Here is a 13,501-nt window from a genome sequence, read left to right as displayed (position 1 = left end):
TTTAATTTGTTCGTTAATTTCTTCAGTTTAAGAAATGCTGAGTGAGTTCGGCCTTTTTGATTTTCTGACTCCAGCTCCTTACACATTTCATTATAGTATTTTGCCTTGTCTTCCTGAGCTGCCCTTTGAAATTTTCTATTCGGCTCCAATATAGCAGAAAGGAAATACAGGAAGACTTTCAACAAGATGGACTGACAGAGTGACTGCTGCAACGGGCTCAAGGATGTCAGAGAGGATGAGGATGGCACAGGGTAGGACAGGGTTCAGATCTATTGTTCAGAGGATCACTATGTGTTGTACTCAACTTGATGGCACCTAATAACAGTAAATACCGAAAGTCTCTCATCATTTTAAAAATACACATAGTTAAAATCTTTAAATGTATACATTTGTTAAAAATGAAACTTTAATATTCTTGGTTTTTTAGCATATGGACACTTCACAATGAGAGAATTCCTGTCAGAATGTCTACAAAAGGTTGACTGCATCTTCAATTTCTTTCTTTCCACATAAGTTTATCACTTGTTGTTGTTATATGCCATCAAGTTGCTTGCGACCCTATGTACAAAAGCCATAAAAGCCACTCTATCCTGTGCCAGCCTTGCCGTCTCAAACACACTCATTCCCACCACTCCACTCACAGAACTGATCCATCTAATCACAGGTCTTCCTCTCCTGCGCCATCCCTCCACTCTCCCAAACATGATGTCCCTCTCCAAGGACCAGTCCCTCCATGCAACATGCCCAAAGTATGTCAGACGAAGCTTCAGAATCCTTGACTCAAGGAGCATTCTGGCTTCACCCTCTCCAGGACAAACCTGTTTGTTCTCCTAGCAATCATGGTATATTCAACACTGTTCTACAGCACCACAACTCAAAGGCATCAATTCTCCCTCTATCATCCCTATTCATTGTCCAACTCTCCGATGCATAGCACATAACTGCGATGACTATAGCCTGGATCAGCACACCTTAGTCTCCAGCCTGACATCGTTGCTCTTCAGTACTCTTGAGAGGTCCCTCACAGCTGACTTTACCAATGTAATCTGTCTCCTTATTTCCCGGCTGCTGTTACCAAGAGTGTTGACTGTGGAACCAAGTAAACTAAAACCATTAACTATCTCAATCTCTTCACTATAACTTGAATAATTTTTTAATTACTCAAGTATATCCACAGGTGAGAAAAGAATTTAGTGAATTCTTCTATGAGTGATAAAATAAAACTACATTAACAGATTAGCATTCTCCTACCTTTAAAATTTACAGTCTTGGAAACCCAATGAGGGAATGAGTTGAAATGTGCTCAAAAGCAGTGCATGTTGCTAGCACATGCAAAGGGAAAGATTCTATTACAAGTAAGAGAAATTAAATATTTATTTTATTAAGAACAGAAGTCTTAGATCACAGCTACTGAAACATTAGCACCTTCCAGCATTTTCAGTTCATCTACTTTCTATATTCAGAATATAAAGGACCATTTTGCGTGTTTTTGCTTTGTTTTGGTTTTTGTAAACGTAAGTTTGCACTTCATTAACACATGAAAGAACCAACCTTTATTGCTGCTTCCCTCAAAGCCTCCAGTCGCTGCCTGCTACTTTCTTTCATGTTTACAACATCTTTGTAGTCTCCCTGCAGGGCTCTCTGGAGTCCATGGATAGCCTGAAACACTGAATTTTCACTTTCATTCAGCTCCTTTTGAAAAATCTCAAATGTGTGCACTTGAAACAATTTCTCTTCATCCGAGAGGCCAATGTCTTTTTCCACTGCTCTGATTGCATTTTTCAGTTTGTTAAGAACTACATTCTTTTGGCGAAGAAGCCCAGAGAGCTTCCTGCAATTATCGAGGACCCACTGTTTTCTCTGAGTGATAGCCGCTCCTTTTCCACGATGTAACTTGATTGCGTGTTTTGCTACCCCTTCATGCTCAGCAGCATTTGCTACCAAATGAAGGAGTGAAAGCAACATCCAGAGATAACTTTTTTCTAATAACTTCATGATCCACATACAAAAGACAGGACAAGGCAGTCCAAAGATTTCTCCTCCACTCAAGGTGCATTTTAGAAAAACATTTTTAGCTGAAAAACAGATTCATTGGCACATAAAGTTAGATACTGATTTATTACTGTTAACATCAGAATTAAAGTACTCAATAAGTAGATCAAGAAAACGACAACCTTTCCAAAGAAAATGCTGATATTCCTAGATAGAGTTAACATCCTGAATTACTCAGTGCCTATAGACTGAATTCAATACTAAATGTTAGTCTCTTATGTTATCCAGTAAAGAGGTGAGAGAAGAGGTTAGTTACATCTGAATTTAAAGGCAATCTTTAAAAGAAAAATAGTATCATTTATCTATTGAATCCATTAAGTGTAAATTGGTACAAAATACAATTCTATTATAAAAACCATAGGCCTATTATAAATTCTATTATAAATCCCCAGGCCTACAAGGTTTGTGCTGTTAGCTAAAAGACTTTGTGCTCCAGAGGGTTGGAGACCACCAATGGATCTAAGGGGAGAAGTTAAGCAGTCTCCTCCCATTAAGATTTACAGTCTCAGAAACGAGATGAGTGAGTGACAGAGATTTGAAGATGGTAAATCTTTATGGAAGCAGACTGCCATGCCATTCTCCCACAGGTCTACATAAGAGGGTTGAAGCAGTCTTCCTTCTTCTGTAGAGTTATGTATTTGTAGAATTATAAATCTCGTAGAGGGGTCCGTGAGTCAGCACTGACTCAAAAGCAGGAGACACTGACCTCACCGACCACTCACAGGAGAAAGACGTGGCAATGAGGGGAAAATATGAACCAATGTGGAGGAAATTAGACATTGATTCCTAGTTATTTCTAAGATGAAGTCTTCTGCATCAAGAAGCAGACAGAGGAAGTTGGCAAGGATAAAGAAGGAAAAGCCACCTGAGAAGCAGGAAAACATTTAAGAAGGAAGAAGGAATAAGTATAGGAGAAGCCAAGTAAGATAAGCTTTTTACAAAATCTCTGTTAATTTTGGCAGTGAAGAGATCGCTGGCCACAGTATGGAGCTCTGGTGGCTTAGTGGCAAGAAATGGCAGGGAAATCCCATAGACATGTGGTTCAAATCCACCAGCTGCTCTGTGGGAGAAGGATGAACAATCTCTTCTTATGTGCCTTCCTGCCTCTGAAAGCCTGCTGGAGGGTCAATTATGAGTTGGTTCACACTTGATGGCAACAACAGGTATTCCCAAAAACAAAAGAACAAAATTTACTTTTTATAAAAGATTTACAGTTTAAAAGAAAATACAATATTAATGTACACCATCCCATGCCATTTACTGAATTTTGAAACCCACTGGAGGATCAGCTATGGGTCAGTTTCAACTCAATGGTACACAACTCTTAATATCAGGAACCAATGAATTGTCCTAATACCTTCAACTACCAAGAATTCCTATTTAACTCTCAAATATACAAACATTCCTCCCACCTAGGTATCTATCTGATGAAAATATAGTATTTTTAATATATTTCTATATACTAAATATGTCTATACTATTTTTAATATATTTCTCTAATTAAAATGTTAATAAATTTAGTATTCTGATTTTCTAAACCAAAGTTACTTAAATGCCACAAAATGTAGAGATATGGCATTTCCAGAGATTGTATTCTGACCAACCAAGAAATGACAGCTAATATAAAGAGAAAGGAAAACAAAACTTAAGAAAAACAAATTTGTTAGGTGCCTCGTAGTCGAATATGCCTCAAAGCATTCCTATGAACAACAGATCTGAACCCTGAGCTATCCTCATCATCTTTGATTATGTTTGAACCTAGTGTTCTAGTCACTCTATCAATCCATCTCACTGAGTTTTTTTCCTGGTGCTGGTTCCTCCTAACAACATGCCCAAAAGTTATGAGAGAAAGCTTTGTCATCTTTGCCTCTAAGAAGTATCCTGGTTGTACTTTCTCCAAGACACGTTTGTTGCTGTTGCTGACCCTCCAGCGGGTTTTCCAAGGCAGTTAATCACATGGGAGGAGACGGGCCATCTCTCCAGTGGAGCAGCTAGTGGATCTGAACCACATGCCTTTGGGGATGCAGCACAGCTTCTTGCCACTAGGCCACCAAAGCTTACTTGTTTCTAGAACAAGGTGGCCACCAACTACCTCACAAAGGCCTTGTGTGGACCAGACACCCAGAGCTTAATACACTGCTATTTAGCAGACAGGCTCAGTTAGTGTGGGTGGGCATAGCCTCTCCTTCACCTTGAACTCACCTCAGCAGGGAGAAGGTCTCTGGGGGACTGCTCTTTGTTCACCAGTGTCATGGACGCCATCAAAGTCTTTGTTCAAAGAGAGAAGGGGAGTGCTGGAGCTGTAAAGATACCATTCTGGACCACTTGGGTGTGAGGGAGAGCTTTGGACAAGGACAGCCTGGATCTGCTCAGCCCAGCTTAGAATTTAAAAAGCTTAGCAGCCTCCACTATTTTGTGAAAGGTTAATTGTACTTCTTTGTACTTCAGTAGGCTCTGAAAATATCATTAAAGACTGATGTTCAGAACAGCAACCAAAACCAACCAAATGAAGACCACACTATTACATGCACAGGTACCTACTATGTGAAAATTTTAATTTGCAAGTTAAAAAAAAAATATCTACCATTCATGCACGTGGAAGTAATGAACTATCATGAGGTGAGAGTGATGATTAAGGTTATGGGTCCACTTGGTTGCATCATCACACTCAATGAGCTCACCAGTTATATAATGATGTAATCTGAAAGACAGAATGTACTTCTCTTTTTCATTTTGCAATTTGATGTGGTCATCCTTCATTTTTGCCTAATGCCAATTTTCCTTATAATGTCACTTTTCATTTAATACATATTTTCACTTAATAATACAGTCCTTAGACTCTCTCTACATCAAGTGAGGAGTAGCTATATTTGGCTCAGTCTTCTAGTTAAAAGGCCATGAAGGTGTTCAATTTCAATATATTTTTAGACAATCTGGCACCTACAGGTATACATTTCATCACGTAAAGAATTAAATTTCCTGGAAAGGTTTGCTTCCTAACAGGGTGGGATAAATGAGAATTTACTGTTTGAATTACTTAATTTTATGTTAGCAGTTTCAATAAAACTTTGAGTACATATGTTACCGCCTGAAAGACAAATAAATGACTAACCAAATATTCAATAAAACCTAGCAGTTATTTTAAAGACTCAGTCATTTGTTAACATATTGTGTTAACAAGTCACTTGTCAACATAAAGAAAATTTCATTGCTACTGCAGAACTGTATGGTTTTAGTTTTTTCCAAAACCAAGATAAAAATTTGAAATGTTTCATTTATACTGTTTTCCTCTCTTAAAAAAAAGTTGTTTCATGGATTTCATGCTTTAGGGGGGGAAATTACACTCTGGCTTATGTGTAAATACCACCTCTTTGCATCTATTTCTGAATCTTGTTAGGTGTCATGGAGTCAACTTCCAATTCATAGGGACCCTATCTATGCCTAATAGAACGAAACCCTGCCCTATTCTGTACCATCCTCAAAATCTCCGCTGTTCAGTTACTGCATCAGTACATCTCACTGAGGGTCTTCTTCATTGATCTTTCACTTTTCTAAGCATGATGTCCATTTCTAGGAGCTGACTGTTTCTGATAATATGCCCAAAGTATGCGAGAAAAAGTCTTAACATCCTCACTTCTAAGGAGCACTACAACTGCACTTCTTCCAAGATAGATTTATTCATTCTTTCGATCATCCATAGAATATGCAATATTCTTCTCCAACACAACTCAATGGCAAGAGATCTTTGCTCTTCCTTATTTATTGCCCAACTTATGCACACAACAACATGCATGCATATAAAGCAACAGAAAATACTAGGGCCTGGGTCAGGGACATGTTAGTCTTTAAAGTGACATCTTTTTCTTTAGCACTTTAAAGAGGTCCCTGGAAACAGATGGGATCAATGTAACACACTGTTTGATTTCTATATTTCCATATGAAGCAGATGCAATACATTGCTTGATTTTTTGATTGCTGTTTCCATGGAAGGGAGCTCTGGTGGGGTAGTCCGTTGGGAGTTTTGTTGCTACCCCAAAGGCTGCACCTCTCTAGTGGTTTAAAGCCACCTGCTGCTTTGCTGGAGAAAGATGAGCTTTCTCATCCCATCCAACTCATAGCCTCAGAAACCCAATTACAAGCCAGCTATGAGTTGGTTCCAACTTGACAGTAATGAGAGTAAGTTCCCAGGGCTATTGATTGAGGATCCAAGTAAAACAAAACCTTTGACAACTTCAATCTTTTCTCCATTCATTATGATGTTGCCTGTCGCTCTAGTGGTGAGGATGTTTGTTTTCTTTATGTTGAGGTATATTTTATACTAAAGACTTTCATTTTTTATCTTCCTCAGAAAACACTCCAAGTCCTCTTTACTTTTCAGTAAGCAAGGCTCTTTCATCTCCCGATGTCACATTTGTCATATAGTCCAGCTTCTTGAATTTTTTTTCCACTTACAGCTTGATGAAAATGTACAACCGTGATGCACATCTTTGCCGATTTTAAACTGTGCTGTAAACCCTTTTTCTGTATAAATGACTGATTTTTGGCCAATGTACACAAGCACATTTAATTGTCCCAGAATTCTCATTCTTTTCAATGTTATTAACAAATTATTATTATTATTATTATAAGATTATAAGGCCTAGTCAATATGCAAACAACATTCTAGGATTCTCGGTTTTCAACCACAAGATCTGATGTCAGCAATAATTTTCCTTGATCTATAGCTTTTTCCAAATCCAACTTGAATTCTAGACAATTCCTTCTTGATATCCTGCTCTAGATGATTTTAACAATTTGCAGAAAGATTTTACTTGTGATATTTATGATTTACTGTTCGATAATTTCCACATTCTGCTGGATTATCTTTTTTTGAAAGGGCATAAATATAGACCTCTTTCATTCAATTGGCCAATTAGTTTTCTCTCAAATTTCTTGGTATAGACTGCTGAGCAGGTCTAGGGCTGCATCTATCGAAACACCTCAGTTGGTATTCTCTCAATTTCTGAACTCTTATTTTTTTTCCAATGCCATCATGATAGTCTGGACTTCTTCCATCAGTATTGTTGGTTCCACTACTTCCTGAAATGATTCAGGGTTAACCAATTCTTTTTGGTACAGTGACTATATATTCCATACATCTTCTTTGATTTTTTTTAAAATCATTCAATATTTTCCCCATAGAGTCCTTCAGTATTGCATTTTGAGGCTTGGATTTTTTTCTTTTTTATTGTTCAGTTTGATTCTGGGTCCTGAAATATGAAGCGACTATTCCTCTAACCCACACCAAAAGGAGGATTGCAGTTATACTAGCATTTTCTCAACAAAATGCACTCTTTACATATATAAACAAATTAATGTTTTCTCTACAGATCCATAAAACAAATCACTTTCTTCTCATGAACTGTTTATTTCAATTTACCTTCTAGTTTGGTTACAAAATATTATGAAATATTAAAATTATATTTTTGTGGATGTGTATGAGTGTTTCAGTGAGTATGTTTACCTTCAGTGTTTGTCTTTATTAAAATAATCCTTTATATTTTTTGTGCATTTACTATTAAAATTTCTGTATATTGAACTACTGTTGTCTACAACAAGTTGGATGGATTTCAAAGTAACTAAATTGAGTAAATAGAAAAACAGGAAAGGTTATACATGCTCTGGTTGTGTTATTATGTACCCACTCCTTATTAATCAATATGGTTAGGTTCTAATGATGAGGCTGTTATGTACAAATTGGAATTACATGAAACTGGAAGATGACTATATCATTATACAACTGCCAAATTACATCATTACATAATTGTCAAATGACTGAGAAGAATGATCTAGTCAACTTGACACATTATCTTAATCATCACACCCAGCTTTACTCTCACCTCAAAGCTTAGCATTCATGACTGCCAGATGTAAGCATTGCTAATATGCAAAGCAGTCAGATAGGAGATTTTTTCCTATTGTCACAAATGTGAAACATCAGATAACAATATGGGCTACAAGTCAGATCAGGAGTAAGTGCAGTTTTATATTACTACTGGGGAAACTAGGTGAAGGATAGTTGAGATCTCTCAGGATTATTTCTTACATCTACATTTAAAATTTACACTTGTTGTTATTAGGTATTACTGAGTTAGTGATTCTATGAACAATGGTACTTTTCTCCAACACAACTGCTCAGAGGCATCAATCCTCCTGCTGTACTTATTCACTGTCCAGCTCTCAGATGCATAGCAAACTACTGAAAAGACCATGGCCAGAATCAGGGCATCTTACTCTTCACACTGACATCATTGCTCTTCAGCACTTACCCAATACAATAAATAAGTCTCCTGAAATAAAATTTTAAAAAATGTTTTTTTAAAAATTCTATGTAAATGTTTACTTTTATGACTATAAAAGGATCCCCAGTGGCATACTGTGTTAAGGATTCAGGTACTAAGAAAAAGGCAGATGTTCAAAGGCACCTGTTCCACAGGAGACAATGAGGTAGTCTGCTTCCAAAAATATTCACAAGCATGGAAATTCTAGAGGGTAATTTTACTATATCCTTCAAGGTTGCTATACTCAGAATTGGTCTAGAGGGTAGTTCTACTATATCCTTCATGGCTGAACATACCATGGATTGCCAAGAGACCGAACATGTCTCTTCTGGATAGGGCAAAACTAAGCTGTTCCCTGGAGGCAAGGATTTTGAGACTTTGTCTCACATACTTTGGGCACATAGCCAAGAGGTACCAGTCTTTGGAGAACAAAATTATGTTTGGAAAGGTCAAGGGTCAGCGCAGGAGAGACTAACAAAATAACTGGGGTAAATGAAAGTAAGTGTGACAGTGAGATTGGCTCAGGTTAGAGCAGGGTTCAGAGATATTGTGTATAGGGTCTCTACAAGTTGATTAGAACAACAACAAAATAACAAATTTTAATGGGAGCACACTGCCTCATCTGTCCTCCAAGGAGCGGCTGGTGGATTCAAGTATCTGACTTTGTGGTTTGCAGCCCAACAATTAACCCCTTAAACCATCAGGATTCCTTTCAGTCTTTTATTCTCCCTCACCACCTCTGCCCAACTCTGCTTACAATAGCTCTGCTCAATTTGCTTGATAGTTAATTTGGGCCTACATTTTACTTCTGCTGCAAAACAATCTACTCACCCTGTTGTTGTTGGCTGCTGGCTGCCAGGCGGATGCTAAGGCTGGTTGGTGATGGAAAGCCTCCTTAGTGGCCACCTTACCTTCTTCCTGAGTGTAGAAGGAATGCCATGGTTTACCACTGCCCCCTGGACAGCTTGTAATACCATGAGGCTGCCTCCTTGGTCCATTCAGACACAGTGTGAATACCACTACGAGTGTGCCCCTTGGTGGTATTTGTAGGGTTACAAAATTTGGTTTGCCTGTGCTATGGAAAATTCCCACAAAAAAACAGTAGGCTTTCCATGCTTGTGAATATTTTTGGAAGCAGTTTACCTCATTCTCTCCTGTGAACAGGTGCCTTTGAACATCTGCCTTTTACTTAGTACCTGAATCTTTAACACACTAAACATGTTTGAAAAGTTATTTAAAAGCCTGCCATGAAACAAATGAACTCCAGTGATTATTTGTAATAGTTTAATATTATAATTATGCTGTGATACCACCAAAATGTTTAGGTTCAACATAACACTCTGAGCAGGCAAAAAAACAAGAAATGATGGGGGAAACCTTAGAAACCCATGAAACAGGGTAGGAGGCCCTTTAAAAGAAATTATTTACTTACATCCAACTATTGGATGATTAAATTTAAAAAATAATATTTTAAACAAATAAACTGAAGAATGAATTTTTACAAGAAAAAAATGAAAGCACTTGCAATCTTGAAAATATCAGTGCTTGTTAGCTGCCACTGAGTCAGAACTCACAGATGACCCTCTAGTGGCTTCTCAGAGGCTATAAATCGCACAGGAGGAAACTGCCCAACTTTCTCCCATGGAGCAGCTGGTAGGTTTGAACCATGCACCTTTGAATTGGCAGCGTAATTCTTTATCACTAGGACACCAGAGCTTCCTGAAAACCATTTAGAGTTGCCAAAAATGAAGTATGTGATTCATTGATTATTATATTATTCCCATCTAAGTAGGTTATATAAACCTCAACATCAAGGAAAAAATATTCCTTACCAATGGATCAATAGCAAACATGACAGGTGGAGAAAAGATTGATGTTGTTAACAATTTTATTTTACACGGACCTCAAATGGCACCTAAGGTAGCAGCTGTCAAGAAATAAAAAAACCTGGGGAAATCTGCTGTCCTGGATTTCAAAGTTTTAAAGGGCAAGGAGATCAGTTTAAAGACTAAGGCACACCTCATCCAAGTCATGGTCTTTTCAGTTGTTTCCTATGCATCTGAAAGTCGGACAATGAATAAAGAAGACCAAAGAATTGATGCCTTTAAATGGTGGCGTTGCTGAAGAGTAGTGACAATCTCACAGACTGCTGAAAGAACAAATTCATCTTGAAGGAAGTACAACCAAAACACTCTTTGCAGGCAAGGTTGATAACACTTCATCTTACTTACCTTGGGAATATTCTCAGGAGGACCCAATCCTTGGAGAGAAACAATATGCTGGGGAAGGTGGAGTGTGAGGACAAAGAGGAGACAAGACAGACTGACACAGTGACCGCCACGACGAGCTTGAGTGCGACAGAGTTTGTGAGGACGGGGCAGGACAGCACAAGGTTCAAATCTATTGTTCATAGGGTCTCTAACAGTCATAGATGACTTGACAGCACCAACAGTAACAACATTTAATTAGTGAAATTGCAGAAGAAAGTAGTTAAGAAAGAAGAAACACTAATGAACATTACAAAGTTTTATGGTATTTCATGTAAAACCTTTAGAGAAACATTTCATTAATTAACCCAATCATTGAGGAATTATTTTTTTTCCTTGTTGTGTACTGTTGCATCAGATCTGACTGGCACAGGAGGAGATTGCCCTTCCTTCTCCAACAGAGCATGCAGTGGATTTGAACCGGGCACTTTCAGTATTGTAGTGCAGCTTCTTTGCCACTAGGCCACCAGAGCTCCCTAAAGGCATTAATTTAAAAAAATTGGTAATAAAATTTCTAAAACTAATAAGATGTGATGATTCTAAGATCAGAAAAATACAAATTATAAGACTGAACACTAAATGGAAGATTTAATAATCTGTGCATTCTAAAGTCTTAAAAGTATTTCAGGAACCCACCCAAACCAAATCCACTGTACAGTGGAGAGAAAGTTCTGATACAGAGTGACCCTACAGAATTGGAACAGAACTACCCCAAAGGACTCCTAAGATGGTAAGCCTTACATGCGAACAGACTGCCTCATCTTTCTTATGTGAGAAGCTAGAGGGGTTCAAACAGGGACCTTCTGGTTAGCGGCCCAACACTAAAATCCACTATGTCACCAGGGTTTCAGTGTTCCAAAGGAAGTTAAAAATTATCACTAGATTGATTCTCTGTCAGGTGAAATCCAAAGATATATGGATATAGATGCGTATCTATAGAAAGATATGAGGTCTGGTTGCCTAGTGGGCAAGGAGTTGCAGCCAGGCCAAGAGCAGGTGGTCGGAATCCACCACCTGTCTGAGAGAGAAAGATGAGCTGCATGATTTATAGCCTCTGAAAAATCTCTCCTGTGTGATTTACAGCTTCTGAAAACCTCTGGAGGGTCAGCTATGAGTCAGTTCCAACTTCGCAGCACATAACAACAATTACTTAAACACACACACACATTTTCCATATATATATATATATATATATATTCCTTATATATAGAATAAATCCATTAGAAGCACTAGAAGGTGCCAAAAGAGGTAAGATATCTAACATCCTCCTTCTCTGTAACTTATTATTTTATCTTAGGGAATTAGGAAAGTCAAACTTCTAAACACTGTATCATCATCTTTCAAGTTACAGGCTTGCATGAATAGTACTGGAGGTCTGCTATATTTATTTACTCTTCAATTTAGAAGAATAAAAAGGATATTATATATTATATATAATATAGATATACTCTATATGTATATATACAATATATATATTTCCAATAAGTCAAATGCACTAGCACTTCACAGTTAATCAGTGTCAATGGAAATGAGTTAACCAACAACCTCAAAGCAAATAGCTAGGGTACATTTGTATTTTAGCTTTCCCTCTATCTCAAGTTATTCTACACACTCAAAGCTTGGCTGATACTTCCAAGTAGCAATAAAAAGAGGCCAAGAACCGTGTGGTTAGCAAAATATACTGCTCTTCTGTTTTCTTTCCAATTTATTATACCAATAAGAATTTTACACATTAAGTTAAATATTAAGTCTCAGTCTGAGGGATCTGGAAACGGATCTAGTTATTTAATGGTTTTGGCAGTTGCCATAGTTGTATAAACAAATTGAAACCCCTGTCTTTCAGGAGACAATACTTTGAACGCAGTACCTGCCAAGTGAATCCTTATCCAGGATAAGAGAGGCTGTGGGGGCGTTGTCATTACCATTGTGCTGCAGGAGCGTCTCAGTTTTAGGATACTGTTGCTGTTGTGTACCACAGAGTTGGAATTGACCCTCAAAAAGGTTTTCAGAACAGTTTATTGCACAGGAGGAGACAGCCCAACCTTCTTCGGAGCAGCTGGTGGCCTCGAACAGCGTGCCTTTGAGACTGCAACGCAGCTTGTTGCCACTAGGCCACCTACTAAGTTACCACATCCTTCTTGGCCTTTCGGCTGAGATAAAAGTGTAAATAGAAGTTGGCTAGAAAGGTCATCCTAAGATTCAAGGGTAGAAGGAAAACAGGGCAACTGGGTTCTGAGAAAGAGTTCTGGTAGCCCAGTGGTTAAAGCCCTCCGCAGCTAACCCAAAGTTGGTGGTTGGAGGAAATTAAGACATTCGGCTTCCCTAAATATTTAGAAGCTTGGAAACGCTACGGGGCAATTTTACACTGTCTTAGGGGATCATCACTCACGAGTAGAAATCGACGCGACAATGGATTTTTGGTTTGGGTTTCAGGTGGCGCTAAATGAGACCACGGTTTGAATTTTTAAAGCAGTTAGTTCCAAGGTTGCGTCCTGGAGCCCACCGTGGAGGAGGCGCACCTAGAAGTGGGAGAGAGAAGCAGAGACCCCTGGACGAACTCCTGCGAGAGAAAAGCAGACAGCTCGCGGACGGAGAAGCTCGGCCCGCAGGAGGAAGTGGCTCCCGGTACGCCGCAGCTGGAGCATCGCCGGGCTCCCCCATCCAGCCCCGGTGTGCGCGCCCCCGCCAGCCCGCGATCCGGTCGGACCCGGGGCGCAATCCCGGGAAGCGCTCACCTCACCGGGCGCGGCAGCGAGAGCGGCTGAGCGGGCCTCGCGGAAGGCGGCCCCAGGTCCAGCCCGGGAGTCTGGCGTGGACGCTCTGGGGACAGAAGGGTCTCGGGTGGCGGGAGGTGGCGATGGG

General features: G+C 39.0%; 1 protein-coding gene across 1 annotated transcript in view; it reads right to left on the bottom strand.

The window, feature by feature from the left end:
- TMCO3 (transmembrane and coiled-coil domains 3) overlaps positions 1-1,995 on the bottom strand; it is a 94,825-nt gene extending 92,830 nt beyond the window's left edge. The window contains exon 1 of the mRNA XM_006883810.1: positions 1,552-1,995. Coding sequence (XP_006883872.1) covers positions 1,552-1,995 — 444 coding nt within the window. The remainder of the gene's footprint in view (positions 1-1,551) is intronic.
- Between the last annotated feature and the right edge of the window lie 11,506 nt (positions 1,996-13,501).

Source organism: Elephantulus edwardii, unplaced genomic scaffold (genome assembly GCF_000299155.1).
Source record: "Elephantulus edwardii isolate Elephantulus edwardi_28Jun2011 unplaced genomic scaffold, EleEdw1.0 scaffold00030, whole genome shotgun sequence".
Classification (NCBI taxonomy): Eukaryota; Metazoa; Chordata; class Mammalia; order Macroscelidea; family Macroscelididae; genus Elephantulus; species Elephantulus edwardii.
The sequence above is the reverse complement of the archived record's forward strand: the minus strand, read 5'-3'. Positions and strand labels throughout refer to the sequence as shown.